Below are 19,768 nucleotides of genomic sequence, written 5' to 3' on the forward strand. Positions count from 1 at the left end.
TTCATCTAATATGCCACTATCTCTTCACAGGCCCAGGTGCCCAGGCTTCAGGCTGCCACCCCTCGCCAGGGTTCCCTCTCTGTCGAGCCCATGGATTCTCCTTCTGCTTCTTCACTTGCTCACCCCTCTCCCCCTTCTCCCCCTCACTCAACTCCTTCTCCACCCTCTCCCCACTCCCCGTCTTCTGCCCCTCCTCCCACCTCCTCCCCACCGTCCCCTCCGCCTCTCCGTCTCCAACCCCCAGCTCCAAATTCCCCCTTCTCGGCTTATCAAGAACCGACGGCTTAGCAGCCCATCTCGCATCTGCCGCAGCAGCCAATTGCTTCAAATCGCGTTGGCGCCGAACATCTTGTATCTGTTCCGGTAATGAAGGGGGAGTAGGGCGAGTGCCGCGGAGCCATTGGTGCCAACTTGGGGAGATTTCGATGTCGGAGTAGGCGATCTTGGGGTTGTTTTGGAGGATGCGGCGAGGACGAGTGAATGCGAGGCTAGGCTTGAAGTACCAGAAGGTGTTTCCGTTGAGGTCGGTGCCTGTAGTTGTATGTCAGTAAAGTGGTTGGAATAGTAGGCGCTCCGAACGCTGGAGAGCATGTACCGGCTAGCCAGCGTCGCCGCCATGGTAGTTCTAGTGTCTTCCATTTTCGCCATATTGCAGTGAGAGGAGATGAAGAAGGAGCAGACATTTGGAGATTGAGTAGTAGACGTTGCTGGGATCCTCATTCGATATCAAAATGTCTAGTGGCGACCCTGGTCATCCCGCCGCGCTAGCGGGAGTTCATCAATCTGGGGAACACTGAGTTCAGCCTTGACACGTACCAAACATACACAGCACGCTTGAGTTCACTTTACACAAGCATAAATATGCACAGGCTTACGGATCAGCACTGGAACATTATGTACAACCAGTATTGCTAAACCTAGTATCCCAGCAAGACATTAGGTAGCATTCCTGTGGCCTGAAAACAGAGCAAGGTCAACCACCATGGCTTCGGTATCTTCCCTCGACAAGGACATGCGAAATATTCGCCTGTCGAAGTACACCCCGCAAGCTGCGAATGAAGTGAGGATATGGATCCAGGATGTTCTGGGAGAGCGGTTGGCTGATGGGGATTTGCTGGAGGCACTGAAGGATGGGATTGCACTCTGCAAGTATGCCATACGGTATTACCATACCTCTGATCGTACTGAAACTGACACAAGTCCGGCAGGCTTGTCAACCTCGCAGCCCCACCAGGTGTACGCTTCAAAGACTCATCCATGCCTTTCGTCCAGATGGAGAACATCTCTCACTTTCTCCGCGCCTGCCAATCGCCTCCTTTGAACCTACAGTCACATGATATTTTCCAGACCGTCGATCTCTATGAGTCGAAAGATCCTGCTCAGGTACTACAGTGCATATCCTCTTTTAGCCGAAGAGCCCATGCCGTACAGCCAAGCAAATTTTCGAGTACTATAGGAGGGGATAAGAGCAAGACTGGCATCATCAGCCCGCAGAGTACTGGAGGCTTTTCTGCAGCAAGATATGGGCGGCCTCGAGGCATCAGCAACTCAAGCGAGGCTAGTTCAGCTACTTCCCACCAGGCCTCACACCAGGCATCTAAAGCAGTAGGCGGACGAGGCAGTCCTTCAATATCCGACAATTATGCAGAAAAGACCGTCAATGGCGCTCTACCAGCATCGTCTTCGGGAGGCGTCAGTAGCTGGAGCAAAAAGGGCGATGAGGGTGCTACAACTCCGGCTTGGAACATCCATCAGTATGGGTATATGGGTGGTGCGAGTCAAGGAAATCAAGGAATCTCATTTGGAGGCCGGAGACAGATTACTACACCAGCACCCAAGGTCCCGAGCTTAGCAGGGAAGGAGCGCAAGAAGCGTGAGCAAGAAGCAGAGGATGAGAGATTACGACTGCAAGCTGACGAAGCTGAGCACAAACGGCGTGTGGAACGAGAAGCCGAAGAAGAGAGGGAGAGGCTTGCTGAAGAGCAGCGGTGGGAAGAAGAGACGGCACGAAAACGCGAAATAGAAAAGCGCCGAGTTGAAGAGGAGAAACGCCGGTGGGACGAAGAAGAAAGAAAATGGAAAGAAGAGGAGGAGATTAGAGCGAAAGAAGAGGCGGAAGCTGAGATCAAGACAGCGAGGCAAAGGCAAGGGAAAATCCAGCCAAGGCCACAACTCCAGGGTCAGTACCTCAGCCAGTACAAAGCGGAACAGCTGCAAAAGCCTCCGGCGTCTAGCGGAGAGGATCCCGAGCGAGCTCCAGAACGAGATCGAGTCGAAGAACTAGAGAAGCAGCTAGCAGAAGCCAAGGAGCGTGAAGCGAAGTATGAACGTGAGCGACAGGAGCGGTTGCAAGCAGATCAAGTTCGAAACCAGGAGGGGACCTCTTGGTCAAGCGCTAATGTACAGCAAGATCGCCCTCGAAGCAGGAGTCGACCGGCGCCAGCACATTCGCACCAGGACAGTGAAGACTCCCGGAGAGCAGACGAGCGTGACTATCTGAGGAAAGAATGGTCAAGCCACAACGCCGAGCCAGCTCCACCACAACAGCCTCCAAGACCCCTTCCAAAAACACAAGACCTTCTACCACCGCAGCCTCCGCGCCCCCTGCCCAGCTTAGATGGACCCCCTCAGCAACCACCTCGACCCCTGCCGACTCCTCAAGCATCCTCACCACCACCAATCTCATCCCTTCCACCACGCCCGCTCCCAAATCCAGCAAGCTACGCTTCCAGTCCCCGTCAACCCTCTCCCCAACGCAAGTCACCCTTCGCAAGACCTACATCACCCGCCATCTCCACACCGATTCCGCCTCCTCAGTCGCAGTCCGCCAGTACACCAACCAAAAAGCCACCTTTCGCCAAGCCATCCTCTCTCCTTAGCCGAGAAATGGAACTCGACCGTCTCCGCCAGCAAGAATGGGAAGAAGCGCAGAGAGCGACTAAAGCGGCTGCTGCTTCAGGGGTAAGAGAGGGTGGTGTAGGGCCTGGCGATGGCAGTTGGGACGTGAATCAGTATGGGTATCTGGGTGGTGATAGTCAAAACCGGGGCGGAGCGGGGATAGGATTTGGAGCGCGACGTCAGATCATTGGGCCTAGAGATCCACCTGGGAAGTCGTGAAAGACTTCGATGGATTATGAAAGGGATATGGGTTACGAAAAGGATTGAGCAAGCGTGGCATGTAATTGGTTTGGATGTTTCGACACCCACGCATTGATAGCTTTCCCAGCAGAAAATGCTAGCTACCAGCCTTTCCGTCGAAATTCTCGCAGCTTTTGGTCTATGCATAGCAGCCTTGCCCTCATGCTGTGAAACATAGCCCGATCCTGGGTATCATGCAACCAAAGCAACGGCTTCCGCACTCCAGCCTTCCTAAGAATGCTTTTGTAAACTAGATCCATCAAACGAATCTTCCCCCTCTTCTCCAGCCCCTCATAACAATTCTAGCAAGGGTCTCTCTCTCCGCTCAAAACATCCACCATTCAAGCACTCACATTCCACCGGCTACCTCCCACCCTGAAACGGCGGCATACCCTGCGGCGGCGGGAACCCGCCCTGCGGCGGACTCATCCCCTGCCCCGGTCCCCCCATCGGGGGCGGGAACCCCTGGAAGTTCGGCGGCATGCCTCCAGGCGGTGGGAACGGCAACCCACCGGGCATCCCGGGCATCGGGGGTCCATTACCGCTCGGCGAAGCGGCGGGCGGGAAAGGGGGGAAAGGAGGCATGCCGCGACCGCCCGGCGGGGGCACGAAGCCGGGCGGAGGGGCGCCGGGACCGCCGGGGCCGGGCATGAAGGGCGGCGGGGGCATTCCGGCTGTGAAGAGGGAAGGCGGTCTGTTAGCACACGTCGTCCGCGGGATTTTGGCAACGGCTCGGGAATGGGGCGGCGTACCGGGGAAACCAAACGGCGGGGGAGGAAAGCCCTGCCCGCCCATGGGTGGACCGCCTTGCGGTGCGAGCATGGGATTTGCGCCCGCTTGGCCTTCGGCGGCGTATGAGGATGTGATGGAGTCGATGACCGACTGAGCTTTTTCGTGGCCGATTTCTGCAGTCTGGAGTCAGTCCGGGTGTTGTTGTGTAGAGAAGAGGAGGGAGGGAAAGGGGGAAAGGGGAGTTGGAGACATACGTTGATAGTAGTCTAGCACGTTCCGCTCGTGATTTCGACCGCTGTTATGGGCTTTTCGGACGGACATGGAGTCGTGGGTGAGGTAGACATCGCAGTAGTCGCCTGTGGAGTTAGCGTCTGATGGTGAGAGACGAGGGAGGTAGAGATCCTACAGAAGAGTGCTTGGCTGTTAGTAGAGTCAATCAAAGCTGCGGGGAAGGGAAAACTTATATTTGGGCATATTGGAAAGGATTCGGCGGAGATCTGAGACTTGTATGGGTGTGCGGAAGCAGTTGGCGCAAGTGATGTTCAAGCTTGGAGAGCTTGCAGGAAAGGTTCGCGATTTCTCTATATCCCATACGGAGAGGACAGCTAGCGGCGAAATATCGTCCACTCATTGCTCATTACACTGGAGTCTCCCGATTTGTCACGGGTCCGTACTAAGGTAGCTTGCCTGCATATACAATGGTGACGGCGATGTCGCTCTTAAGGCTCGCCTAATCTACTCGCAACTGCTGTATTGGTTCGATATTCTACATCAGTGATCATTCTATCGTTAGTAGACAGGTTTAGCAATGTGATTCAAAAGAATGATTCAAAACGAAAAGGGTAATAATTCAATAGGCTAACCATATAGAGTAGTTATTAGCCTCGTCGATTACCCACAAATTGAATCACTGTTTTATATTATAAAACAGTGTTTTAATTGCAAAGTTGCCCTATACGGCGTTAGCGTAACTGCTTATTTAGACATACAAAATTAAAATTGCGGAGACAGTTAACAGCAGCAGTGACACAATAGCTCTACTCTCCACGGTCTCACACCAATTCACTCAGTCAGCTACTCAGCTAGTCACTCAGTCTGATATTCTGTAAGAGGAGGAATAATGCACTGCGGAGAGAATTGCGGAGACAGTAGCAGCAGCAGTAACACAATAGACCTGCTTTCCACGATCTCATACTAGCCCGATACTTAGTAAGAGGAGGAACCACTGTAGTAGGCAAATGCGGAGAATATTGCGGAGATAGTCAGCAGCAGCAGTGACATAATAGACCTGCTCTTTACGATCTCACATCAATTCACTCAGTCAGCTACTTAGTTAGTCACTCAGCTAATTTCTTAATAAGAGGAGGAGTAATGTAGTACGGAGAATTTTGCGGAGATAGTTAGCAGCAGCAGTGACACAACAGGTCTACTCTTTACAGTCTTATATCAATCCACTTAGTTATTCACTCAGTTAGCCACTTAGCTAGAGCACTCAGTTGAGTAAGAGGAGGGACCACCGCAGCAGGCAAATGCGGAGAATATTGCGGAGAGATTAAGCGATAATAAGGCCATCATCATCAAGAACACGGCTCAGCTCTCTAAAATCCCACGATATATGCTCTCCACGATCCCACGTCAAATCACCACTCAGTAGGCGGAGAACAACACTACAATTTAGCCTACTATATCCGCGTGCCTAGGCAATATCACATTATAGTACATCACTGCAATGAGCACACAAGAGAAGGATCTACTGCGTCGATTATAACCAATTAGACCTCTGCAGACAGAGGTCACCTATCAGACAATGCATATTTGAACGAATTAAAACCGTCCGATATCTTGTTTCGACAGCCATTTTATTATTCGAAAGTTTTTATTTTAATAGGAGATTTCGTGGGATGCACACCACTAATTAGCCCGGTATATCCATTTCTTTCCCGCATTCGAAAAATCATGCATACATACTTCTTGCCATAAGGATATGGCATTTCTCTGTTTTTTATAGGCAATTATCATGAGATACCTGCGGACACATAGATTAATCAATATCTTTTACACCACACGCATATATGAGTCAAACCACAATAATTCAGTAACATCGGTTTGCTCGTACTCCACTGGGGGGATATATCTATAACGTGATGTAGTGGCGATCACAGCCTAATAGCCTAGCAATATGACTATAAAGATCGTCACAACGAGGGCCCCATTATTGGAGGAGTTTATGAGGTATATATGTGGTGAAAGAAGAAGAATAAGTGAAATCCAAAGAGATTTGTGACTCTTCGGCAAAGGTTTCGCCGAAATCCGTGATATTACCTAATCGGGTTAGCGGTAGAAGGGTAGGGCTGTTCCCGCTTTGAATCATTCTTTTGAAATTCGTTGCTAAACCTGTCTACTCCTTAATGGTGTAGTGGTTAACCTCTTCCGTCTTGTCAGATTCCGTTTGTATGATCATCCCTTTCCTACTTAATATCCGTCAAGGGCGGGTCTGTCCTAGTCAAAGCTTTATGAGATCGGAAAACAATATTAATTATGATGGGTAAATACATACGGAGAGTCATAGCTAGCTTATCACTGGTGGAGCCGATATATAGAGACGCATACGGGGTATTGTCGAACGCGATCGACGTTATCTTAAAACAAAATATTAATAGTCGAGGCAGTTTTGGCCAATTGACTCTGGTATGGTTTGAAGAATGTGGCTTGGAGAGCTTGCAGGCAAAGTTAGCAAATTTCCAATGTCCCAGGACAGCTAGCGGCGAAACATATTCTTGGCTTTTTCCCATCTTCTCCTTGGTTGAGGATGGTGATTGTCATATGAACATTCTAGGAAAGAAGCATCTGCATGCTCCATCTATCATCGCTAGCACACGGGTATCTCATTCGTTGTGCATCCTGTTTAGCGCCTTGCTAAAAGCCATCTGCTCCGCCGTTCATGCAAACAAAGAAGGAAACCCTCAAGCCACCGTGAACAACACTATTCTCAAAACAGAGTAAAGTTACACCCGACGCTTAGTCCATGCATTCTGAGCGGCACTCGGCATGGGCCGGTAGACATTCGCGTGTACAGGAGGACGCCTGTCTTGGTTTACGGCCTTTGGTGCTGATCGTGGAAAGGGCCAGGAACTTCCTCCGGCGTAGCCTCCAAGGTGTCGGTTTGGAGGCGATCTTGAGCTTCGTTCACTGGGCCTATATCTGTTATGTCGAAGATCATCGTGGCCTGTTGCATAGTCTGGCCCATCAACTGCACGCCAATTGCCCCTTCCACCATCTCGGTATTGCTGATAAGGTTGTCTGGCTTCGTCGTTTCGGTAGGATTCATTGACAGTGGTAAATGAACCATGCCTGTTATCAGCGTACGCCTGTCTGTTATTCCGAGTACTTTCATATACTGGCGATTCATATCTGCCAGTGATTATTCGGATCTGTCCCTTGCGTACTGGCTCTGGCACCGAGATCTTAGGCCGGTAGAAGTTCGCTCGCTCATCGTCGCTATCGTCAATGTTGATGGGATCTTGCTGTGTTGCTTTTCCCTTGATTTTGATTTCACGCGTGGATTTGATCGACACTTGACCAAAATTGCCATCCCAGGTACTCGTACCCATTGATTTGTTGGGCCTCCGGGAGAGGCAATTATTGCCTAAATGGCCGGAGCGCCCACACTCATAACAGGAGAGCCGTACGTTTGCATGCGCCAAGTCGGACTCCCATGGCCGGCCGGATGTTCGCCAAATGAGCTCGCAATCCTCTTCGATGTGGCCGTTGCGCTGGCATAAGTCGCACACGATCTCATGCTTGGGCATCCTTTTTAGCTTGTAGGGACAATAACGCTCGTCATGGCCTTGCTCACGGCATCTCTCACACTTCGCATTATTGGGACAAGCCTGTGTCGTATGCCGGTTGAAGGCTCCACAGGCAGAGCAAGTGAGAAATTCGCACAACTCAGCCATATGACCTTCTTTTGCGCAAACAAGACATCTGATGGGTGTTTTCCCGTCGACTTCTTCACGAGCTTTCGTGGTGTGGAAATATCTCAGCTGAGTATTGAGGTCGTGTGAACTTAAATCAGCCAGGACATATGCCCTATGATTTGGCGGGACTGCAGTTGTCTTTTTGTTTCGCTCGGCTTCATCAGCAGCGATTTGCTCAGAATTTGAATATTGCATCATGGCGTCACCATCCTCAGATTGGCCTTCGCTATCCATATCAGAGTCGTTGCTCTCAGTGTCATTATTGCTGGCCGCACCACTGTCACTTGCATAAAGATCATCGTCAACCTGGTTCATTGCCGGCAACTCTTGTTTGATGTCTTGGTCGTTGACATCTGATGGCATTTCCTCGTCTCTGTTTCCCGAGTTCATGACTGATTCAATGTCATTATCTTCAATTTCAGATGACATATCTTGATTCCTGTAGTCCAAGTTTACCATCACTCCTCCATCACTTTCCGAAGTGCCCTGGCGCTCTTGAGACTTGCCCACTTCCTTTAGTGTCAGCTTCACATTGGCAGAGGCTGCACCAGCATCCATTTTATGAGCGTTCTTTGGCCCAAAACCGTGTCGAGGCTTAGAATTATGGCCTTTTATCCCGGCGACTCCTTGGGGGTGTCTTGCCTGTAGCGCCGAGGCAAAGAAAGATTGGTTTGGTGGCGGCGCGTCGTTAAGCCATGCGGCAAGTCGGCCATCTTTGAGATCCTGGAGGTTTCCGTCTTGTGTACATTGTTCAACCAATTTCCATATCTGGGCCGCTCTGCGTTCACTGGCCTTGATACCGTCTACATTAGAGCTATTTAGTTCGTTCAATCCTCTCTTGGCAAAAGCGAGAGGCAAGTAGTCCTCGGCAACAGGGAAGTATTTGCAGTAGTTGAGATGTATTTCAGTCTCGTGGACTCTCTTCTTCATTTTCTCATAGTTGTGAGTACCCGGTTTCATGTTGGGGAATGCTTTGAGGTAACCATACTGTTTCCGAGACGTTTCTTGAGTTTCTGGAGTTTGATACCGTTAGTACTAATACAGATCCGCTGGGGCAGGATTCCAATAAGGGCAAACTGACCGAGGATCTGAATCTGCGAAGAATCGGTAATTGTTGACCGTTGCAGGTCCCTTTGACCATTGGTCTGCTCTAAACCACCCGGCGACTCGGAAGCGCTTCTCTGTGCCGGCGAGGGTTGACCTAAGCGCTCAGCGCTACTCACACGTATTTTTCCCTCTTTGAGATCTTGTAGGGTTCCTTCCCTCGTGCACTGCTCGACCATGCTCCACATGCGCAACCTGCGTTCTCTGCTACCTTTTCTCTTCGGCGTGAACTTCCGCGCAGTTGATAGGGGAGGGGGTTGGAACGCTTCATCCACTGGAAAGTACAAGCAATAATTGTAGTCGACCTCTGCATCATGGAGTTCTTGCTGCGCTGATTTGTACGCAGATACAGGACCATCGTGGGGATCCATGGCGGAAAGGCGAATGCGGAGTCCCTTAACCCTTTCCAGTGCCACTGAAGTAGCTGCGAAAGACACAAGTCAGTAACTTCTGCAACTCTAGGTGGCCATTGATACCAGAAGCAGGATCGACTCACCAAGATCTCGACTTGGATGACCTTCAGCTTCGTTTCGGCCCCTACTCACCAGACTTGGTTCGTCTACGAAGTGCTTTTCCTTGCCGACCCTGCCCCCAAGAGTAGTCCGGATCTTTGTATTGTTGACGGCATTCCAACTTATAGGTAGAGCAACTTGTGCAACATGCGGTGTCATAATCTCGGGGATTTCACTGAGCATATTGGTTCCTTCACTCTCTTCCTCGACGTTGACATCTGTATTACTCCTTGTGGTAGAAGCCCCCTCTTTCGCAGTAGTAGTGCCTGGATCTGGAGCTCTCGTCTCCTCTGCCCGAGCTCGTTGAATTGATACCTTTCGCTCAAGGATCTTGTTACCAGAGAGCTGGGATGTTGCACGATCTGCTTCATCAGAAGTGGAGACGGTAACAAAGGCGTAGCCAACAGGATGACGCGTACGCGGGGTGACTGGGATGTTGACGTTTTCCCTGTTGCTCATAGTCAGTATAGCTAGCTATCTAGAAGGCATTGGAAGAACCACAGGGAGAACCCTCTGAAGAATTCCCTGAGATCTTCCACCGTCGTAGCGTAAGGAAGATTTCCAACATACAGGCGACGTCCGTCATTGGGACTAGTGGTAGCGGCTCCTTTTGAAGAGTTAGTCAAGGGAGGATCGCCGTCCAAGGAAAGACTCTCTGTCTGTACGATAGTGGCCAGTTGAGAGTGGTTGCCCTTGAGGTCCGGAAGCCATATATTCTGGCTTTAGTAAGCGTCAGTATAGCGAGCAAAATAAATAGCACAGTGACCCACATGGAGTATCCCTTAAAGAATTGTTTGAGATCCTCCTCTGTAGTGTCTGATGGAAGGTCCCTGATGAACAATCGACGCCCCTCGATGGGAGCCTTCTCTTGCTCCGCAACATTAGATTCGGAGACTTTAAATACTTCATCATCACTGAATGTCTCAGCCTTGAGGCCTATCTCCGCTTGAGAGCCGTCATCACCGCTGTCCTGTGCCTCGTCTACCGGTACGGCACTCGTGCTGAAGCTTCCCCCCACAGGTACGAAGTCCCTGACATCCTGATGCCCCAGCTTTCCAACGTGCTTAGCACGTTTTCGAGGAGTTGAGTGTGCAGAACCGGCATTGGAGGCGTCATCGCGAGAAACTACGTCGTGAGGCCGCTTGCGCTCGAGGGTAGCAGTGTGGGTGTCGGTATCTTGCTCCATTGGATCTGCTGCGTTGGTAGCCATTGTCTGGGCATGTCTACTGAAGAAGACAGTTAGAATTGTTGAGTGGAACACGCTATGGTCAAGATGCAGTATCTTGGTAGAAATTTTATTGAATGTTGACAATGATTTCGAACTGAGAGTAGAGCCAAAAGTACGCGAAATGACGTCCAATCGGAGCTAAGGTGCCAAGCCGGACGGAACTTCGGCCGGCCGGCGGAGACCTCAACCTTGCTTGCCCAGAAACAGCAACAGCACCCTTCATTACGAAGCTCTTCAGTCAACAGGTAGGTCCCAAAAAAAATCTTGCTGTCAAGTACATCTATCTCTCGACTCACGAACACTGCAGACTTACCATCTCTCGTTTCATCCATTAGCCGAGGCAGCTCTTATGATTGATATCTAAATAGGCAGTATTTGCATCCCCCAAGTAAGCAAGCACCGTCTTATTCCTCGCGAAGCTGTCAACAAGACTGCAACTGCCTCTTCGTCTTCTCTTCGGAGTGGAGCTTGGGGCCGGTGACGTCCTTCGTGTCTCGCTTGATTCAAACAAGACAGCTGCGTCTAGGCTTCAGCACTGACTGCTATACAGACAAACATTCTGTCCGCTATTTTATCCTTTGCCTTCTGTACGCTTGTCACGCGGACCGTTCAAATCCCAGCAATACCGCAAATCTGTCTTCTCTACTCGTCCCTCGGATGCTAGCCTTCACGCCTAATACCAAGCCTGCTCCTTCGCTGAGATCGTCTGGTGGAAAAAAGATGAATGACGGGAAGAAAAGTAGGAGGAGGCGTTCTAGCAGTCTGATATATCAGGAGCCACCCGAGTCTATTGAGCATATGAGCGATCAGTCGGCGTTGCCAAACGTAAATGCAGATTGGGTCAACGCAAAAGGTGAGCACGCCTCTAGTTCTGGGTCCTTCAGGGAGGATCATAGGAGGCAACATTGGATTCTGTGGCCGGATTCACATTCTCGCCCTTCCAGCCGATCGTTTCTATCTACCCTGCTGACACTTTTATCTCCATCAAGGAGCCTGGGCCATCCACGTCATATGCATCATTGGTCTCAAGCTCCTCTTCGACGTCATTCCAGGAGTCTCCCAAGAAACATCATGGACACTTGTCAATATCGTCTACATGTTCAGCTCATACTTGATGTTTCACTACGTCCGAGGTGTCCCCTTTGAGTTCAATGCTGGGGCCTACGACAACCTGAACATGTGGGAGCAGATCGACAATGGGGATCAATACACTCCGGCAAAGAAATTCCTTTTGAGTGTTCCCATAGTTCTCTTCCTTTTGAGCACACACTACACACATTACGACCTGACGTACTTTATCATCAATTTCCTTGCCGTTCTAGGCGTTGTGATACCCAAGCTGCCTTCTGTGAGTGACACGAATGAGCTCTCTGGGAGGACGACAGTGCTAATCAACCGGCGCAGAGCCATCGGATGCGAGTGAATCTGTTCTCGGGGGATCCAGAAGATCGTTAGCGTTGGAATCTTTCAGGGCGTTCAAAGGATGAAAGTGGAAAAGCGATGTGGCAGAGAAAACCAAAGCTCGGATACGCTCATTATGGATAGTAACTACACCGAGAGCCGTACTCTTGGCTACATCTGATATGCCCTCTCATTTTGCTACTGCGTACTCCATGTTGCCTATTCGTGACAAAGCGCCGTGAATTGAGGCTTGACACTTTGGAAGAAGGTGAGAATCCGAAATTTGCTCACTTTTAGTACGAGTGCGTTTGCCAACCGCGCACCACGCATGTCCTTGCCACCCGTGACGTATTAGCTGGGGTTTTTGGTTTCATGACGGCTACCCCTCTGCCCACATCTGCCCTCGCAGGACTTGGCCCGAACCTTTTCCCCACTTAATGAGCTTACAGAACCCCGTGTCCCCGTGTGACTTGCCAGTGATGGCTTACCTTACCGAAACTCATCCATCCTATCGGATTCCTCGCGAGTCTTGCTGGAGGGAACGCCCACAAGGCGTGGCCTATCCACCGTCTGCCAGTTTACAAAGGTCATTCCCCAATGTGCTCACTAACACTCAATCTATTGACCTGACTCGAGCCTAGGATGCTCGAATGTCGTCAGGGGACAGACTTGTACATCCTCTGCGGAAGCAAAGAGATGGCAGTCTATCGTGCCATAGTATGGTCGCAATCACCGCGTCTCAAAGACCTCTCCATTGTTGAAATGAGTCAGTACAGGGTTAGTCCCTGCATTTTGATGCATTACAAATGGTCATAAGGTTTTAACATGCTACAATTAGGAGGAGGCTCTGAGCTACGCGATCGACCTGACGCATGAGGACCCAATTTGCAGCCGAATTTCAGGTCTGATTACTCTAGTTCAGCAATTATTCACACTTTGAGGAATCCGGAGAGTTCGGGGTTTCCGGTGGCCCAGGCGCCCGTCTTCACGTGGTCGTGTCTACCCTGGCGAAGAAGTACAAGCTTCCAGCTCTGGCTCTGCTGGCGAGGAAGCATTTCATCGAAGCTGTCAAAGAGCATCGGGACACGGTCATTTTTCATTACGAGTGCATTCGTGTCATCTATGGAGCGCAGCCTGAACCTGACAGCACGTTTCGAAAGATTGTTGCTCAAAAAATGGAGCTGGATCTGGAGTGACTTGCCAAGACAAACGACTTATGGGATGACTTCCAACGTCACGTCCAGAACTTCCCTCTATTTGCTGGCGATGGCCTGGCAGCAATCTATGCAAAGCCAATGCCAAAGCCGGACCTGACTCCGGAAGGCGGACGGAAAGGGCCTTGGGACTTGGAGCCGGCTGAGTCGAGTTTCATCGTTCCAGCTGACTGGTAAGCATGTTTCGACAAGATCTTCGTACTTTTTAACGGTGACAATCCCTACGGCGCTGCTCTATTCCAGACAAATCCATGAGGAATCAAGAACAAACTCTGCTACCTACAAATCGAATTGCGCGCTGAAATATGGGTTAAAAATCTCTACACTACGCTGTTTGATTATGGAGCGGTTGGAGAGCCGGAGACCGCAAAGGCGCTTGGAAGGACGTCAGACGGATCCCTCGGGCAGTTTGAACTCGGTTCTGGAGGACACCTTCCGGATGCCCTCGAAGTCTTCAAGGAGAAGTTCAAAGACTCGACTGGGCTTGACTGGGCAAACACGTTCGATCAGCCTGGGGCGTCCAAGTACACTGACATCGAAATCCGATTGTATAGCGTCCTTGACGGGTGGAACAACCCCGTGAGCAAGCCTTTGCAAATCAAAGCTAACCATCACAAGATGATGTACCCACAGCCAACCTCGCCAACTCTCTCCGACGTCTCCAAGCCACGCACATCCTCACGCCTCCACAGCGACCATCTACCCGACCGAGCGGAGACCACGGGCTCCTCTTTCGCAGGAGCACCGGAGCCTCTTTTTCCAACCTGCCCGTCCGCCTCGACCGGAATCCCCGCGCCTCCCACCGAGTGACCGTCTCGGCCTCGGACGCAAGGGAAGAAGAAGACGAAGAAGAAGACAGGTAGGAATAGGGATTGGGAAAGGGGAGAGGTGTGTTTGCATCCGGGTAGATAAAACGCCGAGAGCGCGGGCAGCACCGGGTCGGATCATGTACATCTTTAAGCGCAGAGTACGTTAAGTATCGTACGGACTCGGAAGGTCTGGCCGGCCGAAACGTTACGGAGCTGCGGGATGTTGCGATGCGAGAGATGAAATGTCCGTTTCCGGCCAAATGCGACCCTTGCGTCGGCTCCACGCTCGACCGGTAGGACTTGTCTCGGTGGGGAGAGACGACTTTCTGCATAGACTGTTGAGCCTCAAGTTGTTATGTATAGAGTAGGACGCGCTCCTCGATGACAGGTTGTCAGCGTCCTGCATGCCTGTGGGCAGTCTCCTCTGTCGTCCCGAATGCCATTTGACGGATAAGCGGGCAGACTTTGAGTAAATTGGTGGAAGAGCCTTACTCGAGGTTTCTAGAGCAGAAATGACGAACTAAATTGGGTATCTACAAACAACTCCTTTCCCTCCCCAGAGATCAATCAAGCTATGCGCTTACACCTTCCTCGGTGCCATCCTCAACGTCTCATCCTCCTATCTGGTCATCCACTCAACAGCGACCCCAACACTCTCCCCAACCTCCAATACCTTCCTCACTTCCTCCCTCATCCTCACCCTCTCCTGTCCCTTTTCATCCGCCTCCGCGTTTGCGGCACCGTTACTGCCCCAATCAGGGCTTCCATCATGCACGTCCACACCACCAATGATTCCATTCAAACCGATCATGAAATTCAAGCCAGCCAATTTACCACCGTAGCGTGGATTTGGGAAATTGACTTGGAACTGGGGCACAGGGGTAGCCTTGAACGTGATCTGCACTTCCCTCACCTTGTCTGAGGGTGGCTTAGGGGCGTTTGGCAGAGGTGAGGACATGAAGGCAGCAAGCTCAGCGTCGAGCGTTTGAAAGGTTGTTGGCTCGGAGGGCTGATCTTGGGAGGTCGACTGGCCGTTCGCTTTCGGTGGAGTAGGTTCTTTGTCACAGTCGAACGCCCGGCGAAGAATACCACCTGTCAGAGCCCATTGGCGTAGTATAGGCAGAACGGCAACGATCTGTCTTGGGTGGCTAAATGGGAGGTGCGTGATCGCGCTTGCCCAATCTTGCTGTTGAGGGAACAAGCTGTATTTGTGTATATGTGAGGTCGATGTGTCAGTGGCCGAATCATAGCGCATGACTGTCTTTTCCATGGTGCGAGGGTCGCTGGGGGGGTTCTGGACTTCACTTCCCGCAAGTAGTAGGCTTTCGTAGGTGGTGGGTAGGATCAATTCCGGGGATATTGGCGCGCCAACAGAGTTCTGGACTTGTATGGCTGTTGGCAAGGGCAGAACCACTGGCGGTTCAAACTTAGCGACGAAGCGGACATCTGGTGGTTTGGGTTGCTGGAGATGATTTGCTTCTGTGACTGCGACGCCGCTCTCTCCTTGCTCGTCTGGGGGCAGGAGCGTTGGGGGAGGGTCTTGCCAATCGATTGATGAGTCGTTGCCAGGTAGGTCGTTAGATTCTGCTGGTGCTGGCTTCTCCACGGCTTCAGACACCCAGGCATCCGAAACTCTGATCGCAGGATAAAGCTCGGCGGAAGAGGCTTCGCATTCAATGATTGCTGACCAGATGTCCGTTTGGTCGTCCGGCTCGCCAGCTTCCTTGTTGTCAATGTCCATTTCGTCTGCCTTCTCCTCCACTCCGAGCAGCAGCCTCCTCTCCATCCAGTATTGCAATGCCACGCCTACTCGTCCCCTCGCATGCATCCTCGGTCTCCCACTGCTCCGGCACATGACCTCCTCTTCCACCACTTCTTTCCCTTGTCGCTTCTCCCTCTCAGTCTCCAGCCTCCACAGTTTCTCCAGGCATTTAAACACTCCATCCGTAGCATCAAAACAGCTGATCTTCTCCCCACCCAGTCGATCCATCCTCCCTAGGATTTCCATATTCTCCACAAACCCTTCCAACCTTACATACCCTTCTCCTTTCAAATCCCTTCTCAGCACCTGTGCCCCTCTGGCTGCCCTTCGCCCAACATCCTCTCCACTACCCGGAAAAGTCAACACGCAACCCTTTACTTCCTCCGCTTCAAATTCCACCTCGAGAAGCATTGCAGTCCCGGCAATGGTCAACATTCTCTTCCCTTCCCCCATTCCATCCTCCCAAAGTGCATCCAATCCCAGTCTCTTAGCACACCTCTCCACACCCTCTTGACTCACGAAGCCCCACCTCCCCGCTACCATAGCAACCACAGCCTCCATTCTTCTCTTCCTCTCCTCTTCTTGATCTTGGGCAGCTAGAATGCTGTTGATACCCCCACTACTCCCCGTCATCTGCATAGCCACAGGCGTGAAGCCTGTCCCTCTCGGCGTGAATCCCAGCCCCAAACCCGCACCGTTTGTAAAGCCATACTGCGGATCCATCAGCATGGCAGCTGCTGCCGTCGCAGCAGGCGATTCTGTAGAGCTCGTGGTTCCTGGTCTTGGCGTACCAGGACCGCCTCTGGGCGTGCTGCCGGGTATTTGCGCGGAACCATTGCGGTGGTGGAACTGGCGGGCGGGAGCCTTGAGGGCGGAAAAAGCTGGCGAGGTGACTGAGCGCGAGTGCGAGGAGGAAGGAGCTGGTGGAGAGCCCGCCGAGGCTGGCGTGAGGTGGGAAGCCGCGGGCTGTTTTTGGGCGGTTTGGGGGTTTGGGTGGGATGTCGGAGTCGCCATTGTGTTTGTTGGGGCCTTGCGTGTGGTTACCAAGTGTGGGAGGCTTGGACTGAGCTTGTGAAGTCCAGCATCCTTGCGGGACTGTATGTGGTCGATGTGCTCGAGGAGCAGCAAGGGCGAGATATGTTTGATATCAAAAACCGGTAGCGCATTCGGCTTCACGTATTCAACATTGAAGTGTATATCTGCAAGTTGCAGTGTCGGGGCAGCGATGACTTCCGCTATAATGCGAGTACAGTAAATGAGTGTGGTGTCATGAACCGAGATGTCTACTCTACTGTTCTACATGGGGGATTGGGTTTATAGGCGCTAGAAGCCGAAGTCAAGTATCGCAGACGCTGTCGTCGATCGTAAGAATACTGCACGGTCTATGATCAATTATAGGTTTGATTTGACTAGCTCAGGATGAAAAATACAAGCTCAAACAACAGTTCCCTCGTCTCGCCGTACCATTTCCTTTAATCAAAAGCCTGCATTGCCACCTCTTGTGCATCAACGATTCATAGTCACACCCGTTCGAGTCCACATGACCTCCTACTTCGACATCTTTTCATCGGGCAATCCTCCAAATAGCTGTAAAAGACGTATTAGTGGGAGTGAGGAGATAAAGTTGGCACTGTGTCACTCACAGTCTCCATCATCATGCCCGTAATGCGGTACGGATCCGCATTCGACGCAGGCCTCCGATCCTCGAAGTAACCTTTACCAGCCGCAGCACATTGTCGTGGAATTCTAACACTGCTGCCACGGTTCGCAATGGCCCAGCTGAACTTTTCCATACTGGCAGTCTCGTGCTCGCCAGTCATTCGCTCCGCGTTACCCTCTCCGTAGACTTCCATATGTTCAACATGGCGCTTCTCAAGCTTGCCCATCATGGACTCGATGGTCTTGAGCCCGCCGTCTTTGCGCATGTCGGCTGTTGAGACGTTGGTGTGGAGGCCGGCACCGTTCCAGTCTCCTGCCACTGGCTTGGGAGCGAAGGTGATGATGACGCCGAATTCTTCTGCGACGCGGTGGAGCATAAAACGGGCCATCCAAAGATGATCGCCCACTGGACAAAGTCAGCTCAAAGCGTTTGAGGAACAATGATAAGGATCGACGTACACTCAATACCCTCACAAGGACCAACTTGAAATTCCCATTGGCCAGGCATGACTTCTGCGTTGATACCTGAGATTTTGATACCAGCGAACAAACAAGCCTTGTAGTGAGCCTCGACAATATCTCTGCAGTATACCCTGCCGGTTCCCACAGCGCAGTAGTACGGTCCCTGAGGAGCTGGGAACCCTCCCTTAGGCCAACCGTAAGGCCTTTCGTCAAGACCAAGAAGAGTATATTCTTGCTCCAGACCGAACCAGGGCTCTTGTTTTGAGTTGGCGTTCATGAGTCTGGCGGCCTCGTGACGGTAGTTGAACTTGTTGGGTGTCCCATCGTGGTCCCAGCACTCACACATCACGAGGATGTTGTCGCCGCCACGGAAGGGATCCGGGTAGATAGCTACGGGGCGGAGGTAGACATCTGAGTCGCCGCTTGGAGCTTGACCGCAAGATGAACCGTCGAAGTTCCATTCTGAGAGCTCGCTGACGTCCTTGCAGGGCTTGTCGAGAGTCTGTTGGGAGGAACAAGTAAGCAGCGGTATTAGATATTTGCGGCTGTTGGGAACCCTTTCAGAGGCGAAATTGAGCTGCTTGCCAAGCCTCACGGTGTCACCCGTTTGCCGATACGAGCGCTTCTGTAGCTTCGGCCGCACCGAGAATAGCTGGAAGCCTGCATTGCGGCTGTACGTGGGGGCAACAAGTAGAACACGTACCTTGGTCTTGGAGCGAACACCGTTCTGGCCATCAATCCAGATGTACTCGGCCATGCTGTAGCCTTTCTGATCGAGGCCCATGTACTTCATGAGCTGAAATCAAAGTCAGCAATGGGCAAGTTCTAGAGAGCTGGGAGAGCTTCCAACTCACATTCTCCGTGTTGGAGATGGTAGTTGATTCGGCCTAAAGGGTCTGTCAGTGCCTGGAAGCTTGCGTGACCGTCTTGAGTAGCTCTCACCATGTTTGCGGGTGTTTACTGCGTAGAACTATATGGTAAGCGGAGTGTTAGGCTTTGGAGCAAGGCTATCAAGGTGTCTGGTAGAGTGAATTTGTGACTGAAGGAAAGAAGAAAAGCAAGGGAGCTGCGAGGTACTTATGGATCAGGGATGAGAAGATCAAAGTCAAATATTGGTTGGGGACAAACGTTCCACGAGGCATCTAAAGCCGTTGCTCTGCCCACGCTATCGTTAGCCACAGTGCTCCCCGGAAAAAAAGCATGTAAAGAATGTCAGATTGAATCTTCAATTGCCACTCTATTATTACTATTATAAGTACTATCATTGCTTCTCTACGACGTTGGTATAATCTATTTGGTTGTTTTAATGTCTGTGCTACACCTCCTCGATGCGTTACTACGGGTGGTGGCAGCAGGCAGCCTGCGGCCAAGTGTAGGGAGGCATCTGCTCCGACTAAGGTAGTAGATCGGGTCTAGAGATAGCATTGGATGGGACATAGAGATTGCCATGCATCTCTCGGTGGGAAAGCCAAGATGTCGAATGCTAGGACAAGCAGCTGCTGAAACGCAGCAGCGATACTTGAGACTGTGATGTCGCTTGCCCCTCAAAAAGCACCCCTCACATAGCCCGATAAGGAAAAGCCACACATGCTCTTATCTCCCCCTTGGTGTCCCTGGACCGTCATTGCACGTTCAGTAGCCTCATCTTCGAAGCCGAATTGCGTCAGACCACCGTAAGCTGATACTCCGCAATAGCTGCATCTCCGCGTTCCTTGCTCCTCGGAAAGGCTATTTAGGCCTCCAAGCAAAATGCGATGTTGCTTTTTCGGT

At 51.5% G+C, this 19,768-nt stretch overlaps 6 protein-coding genes across 6 annotated transcripts; 2 read left to right on the forward strand and 4 right to left on the reverse strand.

Moving 5' to 3' along the window:
* Positions 1-16: 16 nt before the first annotated feature.
* Positions 17-683, reverse strand: HO133_005681 (uncharacterized protein; the record flags this gene model as incomplete). The annotated part of the gene is made up of 2 exons (XM_037296588.1): positions 17-531; positions 596-683. The coding sequence occupies 2 exons, from the start codon at positions 681-683 to the stop codon at positions 17-19; spliced, it is 603 nt and encodes a 200-aa protein (XP_037147769.1).
* A 299-nt stretch (positions 684-982) lies between these two features.
* HO133_005682 (uncharacterized protein) lies at positions 983-3,117 on the forward strand (the record flags this gene model as incomplete). The annotated part of the gene is made up of 2 exons (XM_037296589.1): positions 983-1,149; positions 1,209-3,117. The coding sequence occupies 2 exons, from the start codon at positions 983-985 to the stop codon at positions 3,115-3,117; spliced, it is 2,076 nt and encodes a 691-aa protein (XP_037147770.1).
* A 384-nt stretch (positions 3,118-3,501) lies between these two features.
* HO133_005683 (uncharacterized protein) lies at positions 3,502-4,736 on the reverse strand (the record flags this gene model as incomplete). Its single annotated transcript, XM_037296590.1, has 3 exons — positions 3,502-4,043; positions 4,125-4,272; positions 4,734-4,736. The coding sequence occupies 3 exons, from the start codon at positions 4,734-4,736 to the stop codon at positions 3,502-3,504; spliced, it is 693 nt and encodes a 230-aa protein (XP_037147771.1).
* A 2,139-nt stretch (positions 4,737-6,875) lies between these two features.
* Positions 6,876-10,673, reverse strand: HO133_005684 (uncharacterized protein; the record flags this gene model as incomplete). The annotated part of the gene is made up of 5 exons (XM_037296591.1): positions 6,876-8,860; positions 8,929-9,375; positions 9,448-9,911; positions 9,965-10,183; positions 10,234-10,673. 5 exons carry the CDS (start codon positions 10,671-10,673, stop codon positions 6,876-6,878), a joined length of 3,555 nt encoding a protein of 1,184 aa, XP_037147772.1.
* Positions 10,674-11,411: 738 nt separating this feature from the next.
* On the forward strand, positions 11,412-14,116 carry HO133_005685 (uncharacterized protein; the record flags this gene model as incomplete). Its single annotated transcript, XM_037296592.1, has 7 exons — positions 11,412-11,544; positions 11,681-12,039; positions 12,096-12,118; positions 12,734-12,869; positions 13,010-13,180; positions 13,337-13,465; positions 13,571-14,116. 7 exons carry the CDS (start codon positions 11,412-11,414, stop codon positions 14,114-14,116), a joined length of 1,497 nt encoding a protein of 498 aa, XP_037147773.1.
* A 618-nt stretch (positions 14,117-14,734) lies between these two features.
* HO133_005686 (uncharacterized protein) lies at positions 14,735-18,943 on the reverse strand (the record flags this gene model as incomplete). Its single annotated transcript, XM_037296593.1, has 8 exons — positions 14,735-17,112; positions 17,342-17,361; positions 17,430-17,464; positions 17,521-17,942; positions 17,996-18,500; positions 18,702-18,794; positions 18,853-18,885; positions 18,941-18,943. 8 exons carry the CDS (start codon positions 18,941-18,943, stop codon positions 14,735-14,737), a joined length of 3,489 nt encoding a protein of 1,162 aa, XP_037147774.1.
* Positions 18,944-19,768: the final 825 nt, after the last annotated feature.

The sequence above is a fragment of the Letharia lupina genome (assembly GCF_014066315.1).
Source record: "Letharia lupina isolate WasteWater1 chromosome Unknown contig_22, whole genome shotgun sequence".
NCBI classification, from domain to species: domain Eukaryota; kingdom Fungi; phylum Ascomycota; class Lecanoromycetes; order Lecanorales; family Parmeliaceae; genus Letharia; species Letharia lupina.